General features: G+C 31.3%; 1 protein-coding gene across 1 annotated transcript; it reads right to left on the reverse strand.

The window, feature by feature from the left end:
* Window positions 1–1,872: 1,872 nt before the first annotated feature.
* On the reverse strand, window positions 1,873–19,345 carry Smu1 (Smu1 spliceosomal factor). The gene is made up of 11 exons (XM_067277430.1): window positions 19,267–19,345; window positions 12,447–12,513; window positions 12,226–12,369; window positions 11,994–12,146; window positions 11,581–11,731; window positions 10,596–10,825; window positions 10,428–10,523; window positions 8,221–8,348; window positions 4,975–5,269; window positions 4,747–4,899; window positions 1,873–2,054 (listed from the first exon to the last, which is right to left on the reverse strand). Exons 1-11 carry the CDS (start codon window positions 19,290–19,292, stop codon window positions 1,956–1,958), a joined length of 1,542 nt encoding a protein of 513 aa, XP_067133531.1. The 5' UTR covers window positions 19,293–19,345; the 3' UTR covers window positions 1,873–1,955.
* Window positions 19,346–20,342: the final 997 nt, after the last annotated feature.

The raw sequence follows: 20,342 nt of genomic DNA on the forward strand, positions 1-20,342 counted from the left end.
TCTTTTTTTAAAATAAGAAAATATATTTTATTATGGAAATAGTAAACAACCGTTTGAATATTGAAAAATTGTTTTGGGGTATTGAGAATGTGTTTGTGCTTTGTTTTGCTTTTATGTAAGAATGTCTACTGAGGAAGAGAATAATTTCCAAAATTGATCTGAATAAAATAAAGTTGTTGATTAACTAGTATATTTTGGAATCTGTGAATGTGGATGACGACTTATTCCTAGAGAAAAACAGTGTCTGAACAGGTTACATATCAGATAGAAATTAAATTAGAATAAATTAAATTTTCATTCAAGAAAGACAAAAACATTTTTTTGAGTTAAAATTTCAAAATTGTGTTTTTTTATTAGTCATTTTTGTGCTTATTTTAAATAAATTTACCACGAAAGATCGATGAAAATATGAGTAATAAAGAATTTAAAACTGTATTTCCAAAATCTAATCATGTGTTAATATAATTTATATTTTACACCGTATAAAATCTTGAGAAAAAAATGTCACCATTAGATACATGGAGGTTTCACCATAAGCGATGCTGGATAAATGTTTAAATGGACATCCTTAAAGTCTTTATATTCACCACTCAGCCAGTTAGTGTGTTATGTTTGACAATAAACTGACCATGGTTGCCACTTGCGACATATGAAAAAACTTGGGTCTGGATGGGAAAAAACCCAGATTATTTACCCCAAAAAATTCATGATTAAAATGTAATTATAAATACTTTATCATAGTACACTCATGCTGTTATAATTACAGACATTATAATACAAATTTAAAAAACCACTTATTACCTAATTTACACAGTAGTTAATGTTATTTCACAGCTATTCTGTTCTTCTCTTTCCATTAACAGTACTGCACAATCTTTATGCTCTTCTTGTTGCTTCTTATACCTTTGGTGGCAAACTCCTTGTACTGCATCTCTAATTAGTTCAGGTTCGGGTTCATACAGCGAACAATTTAAGATTTTTCCTACTGATCTCTTCTTTAGCAAGCAACCTGTTCTTTGATGATTCAATAGTTAAGTCATTTTATTTCAACAAATATAAAATGACTTATGTCATTATCCTGTTGCTTATGAGAATTTATCTTCAGAAATTTTGGAGAAAAATGGCAATTTCTCCAATGACGACATTTTTCTTCCTGACAGTGACTACGAATCAGATCATCAGAGAATGCAGTCAGTCCAAGATAGTGAGGCAGATGCCAGAGTAACCGGCAAACACAGAATCATCTGTCATCAGATTCTGTAATTTACTATGTAAAAATGAATCCACCAAATGGTATAAAGAACTAATGTTCATACTATAAATGACTGTGTAACATTACCATGCATTGATTTTTTTTTTTAATGTTGATTTGTCATAAAATATAATGTTTAGGTGCTTAATTTTTAAAAGTATAACAGAGTTTGATATTTAATAAACTTTTTCTCAATTCTTCCCTATTATCCGACATTTTTGCCCTCCTGTTTAGGTCAGATAATCGAGACTCTACTGCTACTGTATATGTAAAGTCATATTTAAAAAAAACCCATGTGTTATGAAAATTAGAAAAAAATAACCTAAAAACCAAGAAAAGATCAAAAAACCCAGATCTGGGTTTTAAGGAGTGGTGACCCTGAAACTGACTTCAACCTGTCATTGTCTATAAGTTATACCCACATACAAGGTAATGGTGTTGTTTTATAGGTAAATTATCAGTTTCTTTTTGTACTTTTCTTAAAAATAAGTTTTTAATAAACTCTTCATTCGTTAATGGAGAGCAACCAAGTATGTCAAATAAATTATCAGACTATTATATTTAAAATATTTAATGATTTAACCATTTTATGTAAATCATATTCATAGATTAAAAAAAAATTTATTTGTTTGAAAATTAAATATACTAAGAGTATATTTTAGTTTTAATTGTTTTATACGTATATTTACATATGAAAAAGTGATTATGGTTTCCATAGTTTTAACAAACCATCCTCGCTGTATGTTGCAATTAAATTCTGATGGGGATGATGACTTATTCCTATCACATCCTTCTCGTGAACCTGAAATGTAAAATCTTTCATTACTTTTATTCCAGTACATTTCATTTTTGCAATAATACATACACAACAAATATATATACAGTATATAATAATGTAACACATGGCTCCTACAGCAGGGAAACTTAAATTATCAACAAAATATATTGCAAAAGTTTCCATTTAATTAGCCTTATTAAAGGATGCTGAAGATTTCTTGGATACAAAAAGAAATAAATAATATAATAATCAATATTATTTAACCTCTTCAGAAATTGGAACAAAAAACAATACATGACAAGAAGAAACCATACAATACAATTTTTAATTCAATATAAAGCATTTTCAACCTTCTTCAGGTCATATATTCTAAGACCTAAAGCATGCCTATATTGTGAAGTGTTGCTGGAATTTATTCTATAGTTTTTTGTTATGTAAAGTAATGTATAATTTCAGGAAAGAGATTGAAGTCACTCAGTGCTAAATTGGGCTGTACGCTGGGTGTTTAAAAAGTTCCAAGCTAGATGGAAATCTGAAAGGTGACAGTCTTCACACCTCTTTCTTGACACTAGGAGGGAGGGGTTTGATACTAATGACGATCTTCAAAACAACATTAAGGCCGATCTCAATCACTGGTGGCAACATTCTATGAAGAGGGGATTTCAAAGCTTGTCCACAGATAGACAAATGCCTCAATCTTCAGAGTGATTATGTAGAAAAGTAACCATATTTGTACCTAACTTATAGTAAAAAATTCATTTTGTTATTTACAGTTATCTTTATTTTATGAACCATTGGAGGTTAAAAAAACCACCCTCGTAATTCTTTAGTTAACAAAGCAACATTTCATAATGCACTTTTTCTTATAGGCTACTGCTGAAGCTGGACTTATTATCCCCATAGTCAACTTTTGTCAGAAACTTAATTTAATTATTTAACAATAATTTATTTACATAATATTCTGAAAGGTTTTAAATTATTATGTAAATAAATTATTGAATGAATTTTATGAACCTAACCTTGTATAATTCATGGCCTATACAAGATTATGTTTGTAAAATTCATCAGGCAGCCAATGCACAAGAACGACTAATACACAAATGTGAGATCTAGATTTTTATAGCTCGAAATTTAAATTATTTCCACCTCTATTATACAACAGCTTAGTCGGCAAAATTCCTTAGCTGAGGAAAATATGAGACCCTCTTCTCCTAACTATCAACTATCCATTGTTCGTACACTGTGTGCAGATCAACTTGCAACTTAAGTTTATAGTTAGCATCGGAATTCATCATTTTGTTTTGGATCCCAGGAACACAAAACCCTAATCGCAATCAGCCATCGATCATGTGACCAGTCTTTACATCAAAAAGTTATAAAAGATGCTTCCTTCCCCCCCTCAGGGAGTCTCAAATCTTTGCCACAACTGTGTGTACAGCTCCGATGTCCAAATCCCGCAGTGTTTCTGAGTGCCATCTTCAGGATAATTAACTCTACACCTCGCCTCCGCCGCCTAGAATATATATAGTGATCTACTGCCACTTAAACGTGGATAATAGGACTTATTGGAATCCGTCTCCTACGAAGTTTGCCAAGAGGTGTGAACTGGTATTTGTAAACTCTCTCTCTCAGGTCCCCTTTTTGCGTATATGAGGGTAGAATTGTATTCTAATTAGTTTCGGTTTTAATAAACCTTGTTTTGTTATAAAATGGTGTTTTTACTCGACTGTCGGCCACACCCTTATTGTCAGCCCTGTTGACCTCCACTCGTGTAACACGTAACAAAACGTAACAGCCATCCTTGACAAGTGAGTAGGTCACCGACCTGTTGCCGGAAAGAGTGGTCCAACTTCCTCCGATCTCCCCGGCGGTCTCACACAAATAACCTAAGTACAATAATAATTTGACTGCACATGTGGAAGATATAGAGTTGTCAGAACAGTAATTGGCAGCCACCAAAGTTCTTCAGAAGTAGTCAAATTCTTGTTTTAAAACAAGTCTAACTGATAAGAAATATAATTAAGCAGGAATATTCTGATTACATGTTCTTTACGTTACCCCTAATATTAATTTTAAAATTTTTGTAAAAATTGGCAAAAATCAACAAAATGGCAACTATATTAGACTATTCAGTATAAGGGCTGAAGTGAATAAGGAACATGTAAGAGCAGAAGTCTATAGTCTGACCTCAGAGATGGTGTCTAAAGAAAAATTGTTTTTATTTAGTATTTAAATGTAAATATTTTTATTAAATAAATAAACTGAGAAACTTAAATACTCTTGGTAAGAAATAATCATATTTAATGTAATATAAATTTCAACCAAGATTTTTTTAAAAGAAAATATGCAAGACTTTATACATATATTTGACTTTCCTTGAACATTAACCGCACACTTTTAATAAAATTGATAAATATTTGTTATAAGAAGAAAAAAGACTGATGTTGTCACACAAATTAAATGTAAAAATTTCATCACCAAACATACATTTAATAAGGTTTAGAACTGCTCTTCTTTGATACTAATACACTATGTTTCCTCTAAAGCACCGAAAATTGAAAAAATTTTTTAAAATCTAAACAATTTCAAAGATTTTTATTCTCAATAAAAACATATCATAATTTTTAATGAATAATTTTGAAGAATCTTTCCTATTCTACGAATTAAAGTACAATATTTGATCAATATGCAAATAAGTAATATATAATATTCTTACTGTTAATGTTCTTTCCAGTTTACCAGTTGAAGTGGAGAAACAATACAAAACAAAATCTTCACCAATACAATAAATCCACTCTCCTCTCGGGGAAACGGTGCAACAGATAAAGTCTCCTCTCTCTCGTTTACCACTCGAGAAACTACGTACGATCTGGGAAGAAGAAAGAGTAGACATTATTTCTCCCAAATTTAGTTTACATTTTAAAAATATTTTATAGAAACAAACCTGTCCTTGCATGTTCATTATAGAAACGGTATTTGATCGATTACAAACAACAAAATGTTCTGCATTTTTCGGCAAAGCGTGAACGCTATTCACGGTAATGTCTATACCACTTGTTCCTCCAAGAGATTTGAATGTATTAAGACATTCTGTGCTTTTTATATTCCACAATTTGACGGTACCATCTGAACTGGCGCTAAGAATATTATGTCCATCGGCAGTAAAAATTGCTTCATTAACAAATGATGTATGACCTCTACATTCTTTTAATAATTTACCAGATTTCAAACCATGAATTCTGAAAAAAAAATCAAATGTCTTTTCTTTAAATAAAATAAAAGTTTTTTTGTATATAAAATTAATATTTCTCACATACAAAGTTTATCAAATAAACTCTCTGACTAAATAATTCATTATTCATATCTCATTTTCTACACAGCTTTCAAATTTATTACAACAAATTATTTTGCCTAATTGTTTGATAGTTTCTTTACAAAACACTTCCACACAATTAGGTAAAATAATTGATCACTTTATAAGCAAGGACTTTATATATAAATAATGGTGTCTAATTAAATACCTGTAAGAGGGCTTATCATGCAAAACTGGTTACCAGCTGGTAATTTTAGTTTTCTATTTTTTATTTTTCACTGAATATCATAAATTAATACAGTAATACCTCAACTTACGCAATTTTTAAATCTCATTGATTCATCTTTTGTTTGAGCGCCACGCAACTCTTGATTACTCACGCCCCCCCCACACTATTGCTCAGCTTATATGTTCGGACATGTCGTGCGGAATCGACGCATAGCTACAATTTATTTTGTGTTATTTATTTCTGTGTTTGTTATATGTACAGAGACTTGAGAGACTCTACTATGTCATCCAAATGAAGTGGAACTGATTCTTCTGCATCAAACAAGAAAAGAAAAACTTTATCTTTGGAATGTAAAGATAACATTATCAAAGACTTCGATACAAAAATGAAAAGAGGTTACAAATTTTAGAAAATATAGACTCCAACACAGAGCGCATTTCTTCTACAAAACGAGAAATAAAAAAATTATTAGTATGCTATGAGGAAATTTTGCGAGAAAAAAAAATTTTTTGAGCCATCAGACGAATTTGTTAGATTTTATGAAGCCTTCTACATCAAAATAACTTCGGTTTACGATTTTAATAATATAATTTGTTATACATGTGTATTATCTAAGATTTTATTAAACAGTTTTCCTAAATTATTGTTTCCTTTAGTCTCCAGCCCAATTAAAAATAATTTGTATGTACTTATATGCGAAATTATACCCCGACTTACGCGGTTATCGCTCGGTCCCACCTATCGCGTAAGTTCAGGGTATTACTGCACACCATAAATTTGGTAAATTCTGCTTCGGATTTAAAATCTCTCTCTGGCTAGCAATTTTTCCAATCTTTCAAGAAATAATACATAAAGCCAAATCATCAACACCAGCAGTAGTTTTACAATATCTTTAATTATACTCACAAACTGCAATATGTGAAATACAGTCAAACCTGTTTTTATGCAGTCTTTTTTTGTGCGATTTTTTTATTTGTGCGGTATAGTTGGCGACTAGTCTCGTGCGATTCGTCATGTCTCACGTTGACTTATTATAGCTAAATAAACTTATTATAGCATAAATGCACTTATTATAGTAATATTATTGCATGAATATGCGAAAAATGAAATTATTTACTTTTTAAGTCAACAAAACACCACCTGGACAAAAATATGTAAAACAGACGATAGACCAGACGATGCAGTCAAGTGCTGACATCTGTTGTCAATAAATTCTATTTCATACGGTTTTGAGTTATTTTCTATGTGAGATTTTTTTTATGTGGTCCCTATTCGCCGCATAAAAACAGGTTTGACTGTATATATCTGATAGTAATAATTTTAACTCCTGCTTATCAATTATATTATTGTAACCTGAATTGTCAGTGTCAATGATTTAGTTTTACATATTATTTCTCAAAAAATTGATAACTGAAGAGATTCTAAATTCAAATTACATTTTAATAGAAAAATTTATTGTGTTTTAATTTAAGATATACAGTGAAAATTAAAAGCTAAAATTGCATAATTGGATATTAGCTGTTATGATAAGACCTCATTACAGATCAGTACAGATATATATTTAATTACATTTGCTGGAAATATTTACTAAATTGATAAAAATAATTTCATGGAATAATTTAAAGTGTAATTTATTAAAATAAATATTTTTTGAAAAATGAAGTTTATAAATTAAAACAATCTTTTTATACACATATATCAAAAAGGTATTTTTTCGTTAATAACCTAAGGCTGCTTCTCACTGACATAAATATGTTGACATAAAAACATTGCATCACATGTTTGCTGTGCACATACGGAGAGAGAAGTTGCATGCAAAGATAAAACAGCAATTTTGTTGGGCTGATGGTTCTGATGAAATTTCATGATGAATCTTTAAATTAAAGAGTTGTATCAATTGATATATCTTTTGCACTTTCAACCCTTAAGTAAATAAATAAAAAAAAATTTCAGAAAAACAAGTGGATGCAATACACATCAATTTTGTGATCAAGTGGGTCTTAATACTATATTCATTCCATGATTTCCAATGAATGATGTTGAGCATTGTAAAGTGATCTCTATTAATTTCTTTAGATTTTTTCTTTTTTAATCTTTATAACTTATCATGTAAAGTTTTCTTCCTTACTTATGCTTGTGTTGTTAATAAAATTGGTAAGTTTGAAATGGTAAAACTTTGTATAATATTTTTCTGAATTGAAGTAAAAAAAAGAATAGAAACTAAACAAAACTCAGTTCCTACTGCTGTGCATTCTATTCTCTTTCAACAATCAATTATTGAAAGCTCCTGTTTTTCTTCATGGCACTGGACCATATACTGGTTTGTGTGTATCACTTGCCTGTTCTCCTTGCAGGCGTATAGTATGTATAACCATTCTGCAGCTATGCTGCCAAACAACAATATCTGTGGTGTGATCATTTGCTTTGTCGACATACTGTTTTACGTCACATAAAATGTAGAATATTCATCAAGTTCAACCTCAAACTGCAATCTTCACTTCTATGTCAAACACGAACATGTCTGTTTCACTACTCTGGCACATTTATGTTATGTTCATGCCAGTGAGAATCAGCTATTAATCTCTTCCAGTGATTCAAGCAAAAGTTACAATTAAATTAAATTATATAACAAAAAATTAAAATTTTACCTTATTGTCTGATCAAATGAAGCACTTAACAATTGACTGCTATCTTTTGAGAACTGAATACATGTAATTCCCTTAGAATGAGCACGTTCAAATCTCCTAAGACACTGCCCAGTCTGAATTTTCCATACCTTTATTTTAAAAATTTTTAATCATTTTTAATTACTCTATATTAGTTAAAAATAGAAAATAATAAACATTACAAATCATACATAAATTTCTCACAAATTATCTGGAAAAAGAAAACGGTTTGATTTACTTTACCAAGTATCAAATTTAAATTTTAATAATGATTTATTCTAATTAGTAAGCAAACTGAAATAAAATTTCACACCAAACATTACTCTGAGAACACTGAGATAGTAGTCAGTCTCTCTCCGGGTGTTAAGCAACACATCTCAAGTGATCATTCCGACTGTGCTTATTTCGAGGCCTTTCAGTATTTCAATATCTGTAATGGGTGTTTGATAAACTGGGTCCTTCACATAAACCAACAAGTAAAACTTCAAAGGGAGTTATGTCAGGAAGAGAGGTGGAAACCAAATTAGTCCATCTCACCCCATCCACCATTTACAAAAAATGTCATTCAAAAGTTCTATACGAAACAATAGTGCCCGTATTCACAGAAATGTGGGAAAAATCTTGTTTTGCTGATGAATACTGAAAACCAACTTCTGTAAATATCAAGGTAAAGATTTGACAAAATTATCCTTCTTTTTTATATTGCATATGACAGATTGAAGCCAAATAAGTCAGTCACAATATTAACATACGTCAGAATGAGTTTGATTTATCTCAATGATGTCTTAGAAATGCTTGCATTTTCAGCTTATATTTACTAAGGTTTTTGGTTTTTTTACACCGTACGGTGTGCAGTACAAATGCTGAATTTTTTAAAAACCCAATATATAAATAATTTTATCCTACAGTAAACTAATAGAATTCCAAGATTAAGTATGAGATTAAAAACTTATATAGTAGTAGGAGAGATACAGTCAGTAGCAAAGTTCCGAAATTCTACATTATATAATTTAGAAATGTTAATATGTCGAGACGGTTCTTTTTATGAATTTCAACTTCTCGATTAAAAATAATGATGTAATTTAAAAGCTAAACAGAACAAAATAGTGATAAAAATCGCTAGTTACAAAATAGTGTGTCTCAAAATAGCTAGTTAATATGTATCCATAAGTAGCATGGTTAACAGTAAAATAGAAAAAATATGTGCCTTAAAGGAAAATAGTTAATAGATTGGATACAAAAGCAATTATTTTAAAATAAAGAATACGTTTTTTACACAAAATAATGACATAAATATCAGTACAGTAACTGACCGAAAATTGGAAGAGCTAATGGTAGAGATATACAGGGTGGGCCAGCGAAAACGAAACGGCAAAGTGTTCGTGTTCGTCCAAGCAAAGCGCTCGGACAGGTCGATTTTACTCTCGAGGGGACATCTTTTGCAATAAAGTTTTTGCGATTCTGAATATTAACTAAACAAACATTTTTTTCGAAATAAATGCTTGTTTAGTTAATACAAAATAAATGAGTTTTTAAAATTTTTTGTTGTCTGTTGTATTCAAAATCGCAAAAACTTTATTGCAAAAGATGTCCCCTCGAGAGTAAAATCGACCTGTCCGAGCGCTTTGCTTGGACGAACACGAACACTCTGCTGTTTCGTTTTCACTGGCCCACCCTGTACGAAAAAATTATCAAGTTTGAGAGTATAATTAGTAGAGGTGAGATGATATTGAATTCTGCTGATGCAATGCAATATAGATCATTTTGTAACCAATCCAATCATTGCTTCTATTCATATTGTACAATTGTTGATAATAAATGTAAGCCTGAAAGTTCATTGAAAGCTAAGTTTAGAAAATATTCACTTTGCTAACTTACCGTTTAAATTCAAATATAAAGGAAAAGATTATAAATCGATTTTCGGTGACACTGATGCTGTTGTTTCTATTTTAAGTCATGATAGAAAAAAATTGTTGTGAGAATTTTAAGTATTTTTTTATATATATAGAATAGATTAAGTATATGTAAGGTACCAAAAAAACATTCTTCTTCCAAAGTTGCCAAAAAAACAGAAAAATAAAAATAATTTTACTACTAAATATTACTGAATATTTGAATCATTAATTCGTAAATTTGTAATAAATTTATATTTGAAAACTACCACAACTGTAATGAATTAATTTGCGTACTTTTATTTTTCCATCCTGGCTTCCCGATGCAAGCATTTCTGAATCACGACTAAAGCAAAGACACAAAACTGCATCATCCATCATCATGAAGTTGTCCTAAAAACAGAATGAAATTAAACTTCCATACATATTTCATTAAGAAATTATTGTAATAAGTCCTTGTTTTACCTGAGCCTGGTATTTTAAATCTTTTCTTATTTTACCAGTTGTAAAATTCCACACTTCTATAAATCCGTCAACGGAACCGGTTACTAGATACTGACCGTCGGGAGAGAATCGAGCACATTCTACATGAGATTTTTGTCCAAATTTAATCTGTTTTGAAAGCTGAGTGGGATATTTCTCATCTTCCTGTTCTCTGATAGCTGCTTTACCACGAAACAAATCAATTGTTGTTCCTAAATATAGAGAAAATACCCATTAATATCAATACAGTTGAACTTCCTGTAATAAACTGCCAGGAATATAAGGAAACACAAGAACCTGTTATATAAAAAATTCGATAAACAGAAAATGCACTAACAGTGAAAACATAATAATATAAATATAAAATTAAAATGAAATTTGTATGTTCACACAAATTTAATTTTAATTTTATTTTTTATTCAACTTTTAGAAATAACTCTACCTTTTAACATTAAACAGAACACAAAAACTATTCCATATTGAAAGGACTGAATTGGATTGGATTAATGAGATAAGACAATGCAACACATGGCTGATCTACTAAGTTTAATATAGTTACTTTTCATTTGTCCATCATGCAATTTTATTTTTGAAACTGAGTTTTAAAAAATTTAATTAAAACTATGACGGTTTGTGTTTATGATAGCATTTCTTTCATTTATTTTTCAATTCAGGACCACCAATGGCCGAGTGAATAAAACCACTGAACACTGATAATTGCTCTCCGGTTTGTGCCCAACTCACAGGTTGGCCATGTAGAATTTGACTTATATTTGTATGTCTAGCACCTAAATAATGGTCACTTTCCATAGAAAGTCCTACTGTCCTACTGGGGGGTTGCTTCTCCTTAGTTAACAAAGACATTTTGCAAAGATATTTGTAATACAAGACTTCAAACAATGAAAGTCTTACTGTAAAAATGCATTTATTAAATAAATTTACAATCGATTATCATCTGATAGTTTACCTGGTGGCAGAAGACCTTGATGCTGCTGCCATTTAAGAGCTTGGCCAAGTAAAGCTAATAGACGAGAAGGAGGAACCACGCTAACTTCACCAGCTAATGCTTGAGCAATTGCACCTCTTCTCCTTTCCTTACTACTACCGTCAGGATAAGCCTACATGGAAAGTTAATGATAGAAAAAAACATTTTAAATTATTAAGGTATATTTGTTATTTAACAATAATCTTGATTTTGTATTTGTAGTAATAATTTTTAAAATAAGTCAAACAACAACCGGATTACATCGGGCTACTTTACTACTAGGAAAAAGTATCCCAATGTAATCTGGTAGTTGTTTGGCTTATTACAAATACATCAGATTTCTACTTGTTTGTATGATTTTTAAAACAAATTCAAATAGTATTTATTTGTATTACCTCACGCGGATCAAAGTACGATCTCGCTAAAAGATTTTCTAAATGAATATATCTTTCAGGTTCTTCTTGTTTCATTTTTATCATTGGATCGGTCTGTCTCAACAATGAACGAGCGGCACCCAATTCTCTCAATTCTATAAGTTCAAGAACCACCTGGATTCATAGAAGAAATAAAGTTTTCTTTATTAATTAGGTTAATTAATTTAAAACAAAGACATTTTTGTCAAATCACCTGTTCGTATAAGTCAATAAGTTTTTTATCGGGAAGTTTTAAAGATTGTACGACTTTTAACACCGTATCCCAATGTCCATTGTTAATGTCTTGTATAAAACTATCTACACTGTCAACTGTATTGAGAGATATGGAAGTTTCTTCCTAAAGAACAAGAATTTGTAAAATAAACAAGAAGTTACAGTGACAATAAGATTAACTTCTTTCAAAGCAAAGCTTACCTGTAATACTTGTAATGTTCGAAGCAAACTGTTTTCTTTTAGATACTGTTGAATTAATCTCACAACACTGAAAACAAAAATGTCGTCATTTGTTTATTTACTAAATTAGAAATTAATTTTGCATATTAATAATAAAATGAAAACAAGGTTACAAGGAATCACTGATATTATGAGAACCTGTAATTTCGACAATCTCAATTTTTGTTCGAAAATCAAGAAAATTATTTTATTTAAACGCGCATTTGCAAATACTGTAGAGGAAGTTCATGAGATTATTCCACCAATAACACTTCCTTCATAGGCAAGACATCTTCCAATAAAAACTACTCGTCGAAGGAAATCTCACAAAATAATCAGAGACTGGACTAATTGCCAGCTCCCTGCACAACCTTACCAAACTTGGGCATCATAATAGCAGGGGGAAAGACCCCAAATTAAAAGCGAGGAGAAAGATCACAGAGAGAGTTTGCCTGCCTGTTCTTGAAGTGTGTGCATATCCCACCATGCTCCACCAACGATCTTCTCAAACTCCCACCATTTTCCACCAGACCTTAGCCACTCCAACTAACTAACCATTAACTGGAAACTGTCATGAATATTACCATTACAGACTTTTGGAATTCAAGACTCATCATGAACAGCCTTCTTCTCTACAGGATGCCTAAACAATCCTCAAACATTACAGATTCAGATATTTATTGACCTGCGCACACATTTGTAAACACATACACTCTCATATAGGCATGCATAAAGATTTAGAAAACCCTATTCAAAAATAAATATTTGTTGATTTAGGATTAAATGCATAGTGGGGTGCATATTTCCAGGACACTGTCTCTAGACTCTCTCCTCAGTCCTGAACCCATTCATTCCCTCATACACAACCATTCACACAATAATTATTTGGACGGTTCCTAGAGTCACAAGTGGTGTCGGTCCTGACTTGGGCATTGACAACTTAGTCATCGCCATGCCGATGTAATGATCACAATATAATGCAACATATTAATATCTGCTTGTTTATAAGGAGATAGATAAAACACAATACTAGACTTATATACTATAAAAATTAAATTTAACAAAGAAATTTCAATTTTTGTTTGTCGAGTAGGCCTAATGATGGGTTGAAAAGTAAAGCAACTTTGTCTTCCACTTGAAAGGATTGGTTTTTCCAGAGGTGTCAGTTCAGAGGAAGGCACAATTACCAAATTAGTCAGGAGTCCCAAACAAGGGCAGCCTTGAATGAAAGCTATTGCCCAGCTCCAAATTAAAAAACCATTAGGTGTGGACAATCCCTTAAAAAGAGGGACTAGGATGAGTAAAGAGAACTTTGTCCAGACTGCCAAGGGAGAGCAGGAGGGAAAAAAGTACACAGTAAGTCTCATCTAGACTACAAAGAGAAAGATAAGAAAATTTGTTTGGACACTGTATGAACTAATTCCGTGGTGCAATCTGTATACGTGTGTGAAATAAAGGACAGACCATTAAAATTTGTGTGGTAATGTGCCTTTCTGATGAACCATAACACTCATTTTAGTGGAGAGGAGGAGGACCTCTGAATGATAGGCTATCTGAACTTTGATGCAAATTATACACAAATTTTGTTTTAAGCTACTTTTATTCCAAAATCAGGAACAGTAATTTAAAATATAGATAGTATTAAATTAAGAATGAACCACTGTAGTCAGCTGTAGTTATTCAGATGAATTAATCGATGTATATTTAATTGTTGGCAAAGTTTTAAAAGTGCTAACATTTTCAACCTGGTTAACAGTCACGGACACAGCCAGTTAGTGTTACAAGATGACAGAAAAATGATCTTAAGTCATATTTACTTCCATTAACATAAGAAAACAGTAAATTTTTGACTTTAATTGCTTTTTTAACACCATCATTTACAATGAATAGGGAGATAATCAGCAAATATAAACAACCACATCAAACCTGATAAAAAGCAATAACCCAAAATTGGCACCTAACACCTCCCTCTATGGCCAAATTTATTAGTAAGTTATCATTATTATTGCCAAATTATAGCTTAAGTATATACGGCAGTTGGAGGGAGATAATCAGCATTCAACAATTTACAACTTTATATATATGCTTCCTTCCACAATCGAGATTGCTTACATACTTTATATTTTTTCTTACATATATTATTAATTTCATAATTTATGCATTTTCATTAGTTATTCTTAAAACTGTATATAATTTAAATCATTATAAACACTAGTCACAGCCATCATCTTTAGGTTTTTCATCCTTGGTATCACTAAAAAGTTTGGATCATAATTAGGATTCAATCATAAATACCAAATCTTTAAAGTGTAAATATCTATTCCTCTCGTTACAGAGGATTCTGCACAAGATATAATCCACAGCAAATATACAATATATTCTTATTTATATGGGTGCTGTATTGATATTGCTATCTTCTAATCACTTTAATCCTATTATTAAGTTGATTTTTCTCACAGCAAACAGTCATGGTTAGATGACAAATGATATTTATTTTATTACAATAAAATCTAACCAGGCCTGTTTGCTGGTTAAAGTGATTAGAAGATAGCAAATGATATTTATTTTATTACAATAAAATCTAACCAGGCCTGTTTGCTGGTTAAAGTGATTAGAAGATAGCAATACAATATATTATTCATTCCTCTATAAATGCTATATTGATGTTGTCTTACTCTGCACCAAAACAAATTTTAATGCTTTAATTTACTGAGAAAAAAATTATTTTCCGAAACTTGTTCTATTATTTAGCGTATTTCTTCATAGTTTTTCATTTTAATGCTACATCAAGTCACCTCAAAGGTATTTTAAAAGGCATATAAGTTAAATGACTGTTGGAAAAACACATTTGAACTGATGTGACCATTGAATAGTAGAGCTGTAATCATCTGTTATCATATGGTATATAACATACAACTGGCAGTGAGTATTAACTGTTACTTCAGAATCAAATGTAAGAAACTATCAATTATAAAATGCATCTCAACTTGAATAAATTAATGACTAAAAATTTTCATCTTAAAGGCAAGCGTAAAAATTTAGAAAACTCTATCCCTATTTAAAAACAAATATTTATTGGTTTAGGATTAAATGCCTATAGAGTGCATTATTTCTGGGACACACTCTCTTGACTCTCTCCTCTGTTTGGATCTGTTGTAAGGGTCACCCTTACTGAAGATCCAATATACTTACGCAATTTCTTTTTATAAACTTAGTGCATACTACTTACAAATAAAATATTTTTGTAATTTTTCTGACTATTACATAGTGTGTACACAAAGATTGTAAGTGTAACTTGCAACTTTGATCCACACAACCAAAAGCGAAAAGTGATTGCGAATTTTCAGCAGCAAATCATTTGACAGAAAGAGGAAACATCATCTCCAAAAACAAAATGGCTGCTTATGATATTCTGTTGTTAATCACATTTGTTTATTTATTGGAAAAAAAGATACATCAAAAAGAAAACACTGGGTGAGAGGACTATTAAAGAACTGTGAATCACAATAGTTACTCTATGGCGCGAAAAAGTTTCTGTAGCCATATTGAAAACAACAAGAACCACGTGACAAATAGTGCGAATACAACTAGTGAGAAAGCTTGACAATTCTGAACTTCGATGCGATTGGTGAAATGGTAAAATTTGCCGAAAATGACATTATGTCTGAAGTGTTAATCGCTCTGTTTTTCACTTTTGCCAGCAAATCATGCTCAGTGTGAACTAAGAAGCTTTAGTCATAAACTACCAGTAAAGTAACAGCAATATTTACTAGAGAACAGTAATAACTATAGTATTTTAACTATATATGATATAAATAGATGACATGGCTCTTCAATAGGCATTCCAATAGAGGATGTGGCTCTCATCCATTTCAGATATGAAGTGCATGGCTCCTATCGTGACAAAGTTTGGCCACCTCTAAACTATAATGACATACTAAGAAAAATATTCAGGATCATCATCATCATCATTTCCACTTTTATACATTTGTGATATAGAAATTAGCATCTGAATCTATAAAGATAGCATATTATAATGAAACTTCTTTTGAAAAAAATTTGTATATTATTATTTGAACATTGACTTTTATTTTATTTTCTCTATTTCTAGTCTCAGATTTAAAATATAATCAATCATTCTTATTTCTTCTGAAAGTAATTTATTAATTAACAATTAAATCTAACTTATTTCATCTGTTTTTAATACAGTTCTGAGATATAATGGAAAATATACACCCAACACACAAAGTTTTATAAGTTTTTATGTTTTCTGGTTCCTGAAGTGTCAAAACATCAAAAAATGCAAAACAACAGTATGGGGGTGCCAAAATTTGACCAATCACAATACATTCACTATGTTATATTCTATAAACAGCCAGGAAAGTAAACTATAATATAATTAATTATTATGTATTTCTACAATAATGTCATTTATTTAAATGAAAAATATATTCTTATTCGATTTCATAAAAGCTTCAAAATAAACAGTATGTTTAATAATTCTGCCTTATATAATGAACAAAATTTAATTCATAAAGTTTGTGTGATATACAAGATTTATTTCGATCTAACAATGATTAGTCTGTAAACAGAAACACAACTGCTAACACAAACTATAAAAAAAATATTACTATAATGTTCCAGCAAAAAATATCTAATTGAAGCAAATGTCTTCAGCCATATTTACTGGCTATTGTTCTTTTTATTGTTCTATTGCTGATAGTTTCAAAATCTTTTTCATCGAAATGTTTTGACATAATAAATAGATAGCTAATCAATTGTATACTTTGGTACTCCTGTCAATGTATCCCCAAACAGTCTCTTTTCTGTTTTTCATTTTAACACTATACTTTTAACACACAAACAAAATTGATTACTGAAAGAATGCAATCAAAGTTGCACAGAAACACACTTCAAAGAGCATTGTCGTCTTCATCACAGTATAACATTATTATTCAGTGTAATTCTGCAATTATTGAGATACAAGAACCAACACTAACATGGTAAAATTGCAGCTCCAAATAAGGCAGTTGAGACATTACGGGCATCGTCTAGAGCAGTGTTTTGCAACCTTTTCTACTTGCGGCACACCCATGACTCAACACTGCACACCAAAATGTTATTCCCCTCAAAAACGTATGATACGATACGAGTAATAGAATTATGTAATGCCATTAACCTATTATTATTATTATTATTATCATCATCATCATTCTTCTTATTTATAATAAAGAATAAACAATCATCATCTTATTTCATCAGTGCTGCGGCAGAGAATGAAATACAAGCATAAGAAACACAGCAACTGTGATAAAAATATATAAATAAAACTTGACAATTGTAAAAGTTTACGTCAACCTTTGACATTGTGACAGCACACCAGCATGCCGCGGTACACCGGTTGCGGAACACTGGTCTAGAGCAATGGCTCTCAACCTTTCTAAAGCTGCAGAACTCCATTCATACACTTTTTATTACACAAAACATTAGCATCAATATATTCAAAAATTGATAAACAATTCCACATTTACTCTTCTCAAAAAACAGTGAAACAATACATAAATAAGCTCCAATGTATTGAATAAAATAGTAAAACAGCATTGTCTACAAACGTGGTACAGTAACATGTCATAGTACGTAGGAATAAATTTGCAATAAAAACTTTAAAATCATCCAGTGCAAGCTAGAAGTTCATATATAGTTAATCAAAGTCTCCTGCCATTAAGTTTCCAGATCTGGTCTCATCTTTCATTTGTCTAACTCAATTCTCTAGATTAAGGAAAGACAGATAGACATATGGACAACAATGTAAATTTTATGGTCTACAGTTTTTCAAATTGCAGCCCAACAATTGGCCTAGAGCTCAATACGAATAAAAGACACCAAAGAAATCAACAGTCTACATGTGACTCTCTGCAAGTTATAGTTCCTGAAATCAGTCTAATCAGAATTTTAAAGACCATCAAAAACGGTAATATTTAAAAGCAAAAATATCCAGTACTATTTCTCAAAACAACCATTTTCTACTTTACCAGATACGGCCAAAAGCTGGCAAAACACATCGCGTCAACTACTTCTGGGACACGGTTGGAGTCGAGCCACATATTCCATTAAGCACTTTTAACGAGGAAAATTTCAGCGGCTACATCTCACAAAGGCTCGTGCGTAGACCGTCGGTTCCTTCGACGTTTTTTTACTTCTACGAGCTCGGTGTACGGCTCCAACTGCTTCATTCGGAGCTACATCTGTGCCTCTGCGACTTATCAATTCAATTAACCAATGTAGTACTGCCATTCAGTGTAATTCTCTAATTATTAAGATGTAAGCACCATCATGAAGAAGAATAATTGGTTAATGTAACCCTTGGTGCTAAGAGGGCGGCTCGTCTCCGATTCCAGCAAGGAAACAGTGGAACAGTTAGGTTAGAACGTGCGTCCCACTGTTTCCTTGCTGGAATCAGAGACGAGCCGCCATATTGGCACCAAGGGTTACATTAACCGAATAATGTAAAATGTACGACTGAAATATTATAAAAAACAAAATATTTTGATTGAAGTTTCTAAGAGTTTGCATCTATAACAATGAGACATTTATGTGTAAACATGTACAGCTTTTATGTGAAACCATAGAAGATTTCTTTCACAAAGACAAGTAAACAATCACCTTCAAATCGTATGTGTCAATGTTAAATGTATTGAAGTAAAATACACTATTCTGTTTCTTTAAATACCTAACATTTCGAAAAATAAACCTAATAAATAACAATATTGATTAAGAAACGTACGAAATAGTCGTTACTTACTCCGCTGATTCAATTTCGATTGACATGTTTATATACCATAAAACCTCTCCAGATACAAACAAGATGGCGGTTTCGTTAAGTGTTGCCAAATAGCAAGTTTATGTATTAAAATTCTTTTAAAATTTTATGCAAATATAAAATTTTATTAATAGTTATTTATATATCTTAAAAATCGATATATATATTAATTTAGATATTTTAAGCGTAAGTCTTCCGCAGAAATTTTTTAAAATTTTCTTACCTATGGGTACATTTCTTTGCGCTAAAAGTGCCGTTTATCTAGAAACCTATTTATTAAGGGCTTTACTTTTATCAAACCCATCGTGGGTACGGCTAAGCTCGACATATCCAGAATTAGCCATCTTTAAAAATTTTTATCCCATCGAGATTCGTTCCCCCATAGATGAAGCCATTGTTTCGTTACATTATTGTTTCTAACATCAAAGTTTACGGCGATTTCCTCTACAGCAATTTTGCTAAATGGTATGATAATAGGCCTACAGTAAGATATAAATGGACTATCTATATTCATGCCATAGTTATTCCGTAGAATCTGTAGACATCTATCCTTTTCAAATGTTTCAGCCGAAGCAGTTCTATCACACGGCGTGGTAGTCACATATTCTGTTCCATCTATAAGTATGTAGTAAGCACAAAATTGTTTTTAGAAGAACCCTGCAATTTCCTCATTCCTTAGAAATAAAAAAGGATGCCATTGAGAGAAAACCGTTCCTCGGCCGAAACAACTGGAAAGGTTAGAAATCTACAAAACCTGCGGGAGATGGACGGTAGTTGACTTCAAGGAGACAGACTATTTTGTCGGGCTATAGAGCGCATAAAAAGTTATATGTGAAGGTTTTCTTTCCGATAGTGAGACTAGTAGTATTTATCACGTCTTTCTTAATTATGCACAATTAACAGAGACCGAGATTAAAACAGTTCACTTTATTTCGCCCATTTAACAATGCATTTCGGATTGGTAAATTTCCAATCCCTCTTCGGGCTCACGGCTTTAGTTCTAAAGTTGTTGTCTACAACATAACGAACAAAAGGCTAGTTCATCTTGAGAATTTCTC

This window comes from Centruroides vittatus, unplaced genomic scaffold, assembly GCF_030686945.1.
Source record: "Centruroides vittatus isolate TY-2023 unplaced genomic scaffold, ASM3068694v2 contig_747, whole genome shotgun sequence".
In the NCBI taxonomy this organism is placed as follows: domain Eukaryota; kingdom Metazoa; phylum Arthropoda; class Arachnida; order Scorpiones; family Buthidae; genus Centruroides; species Centruroides vittatus.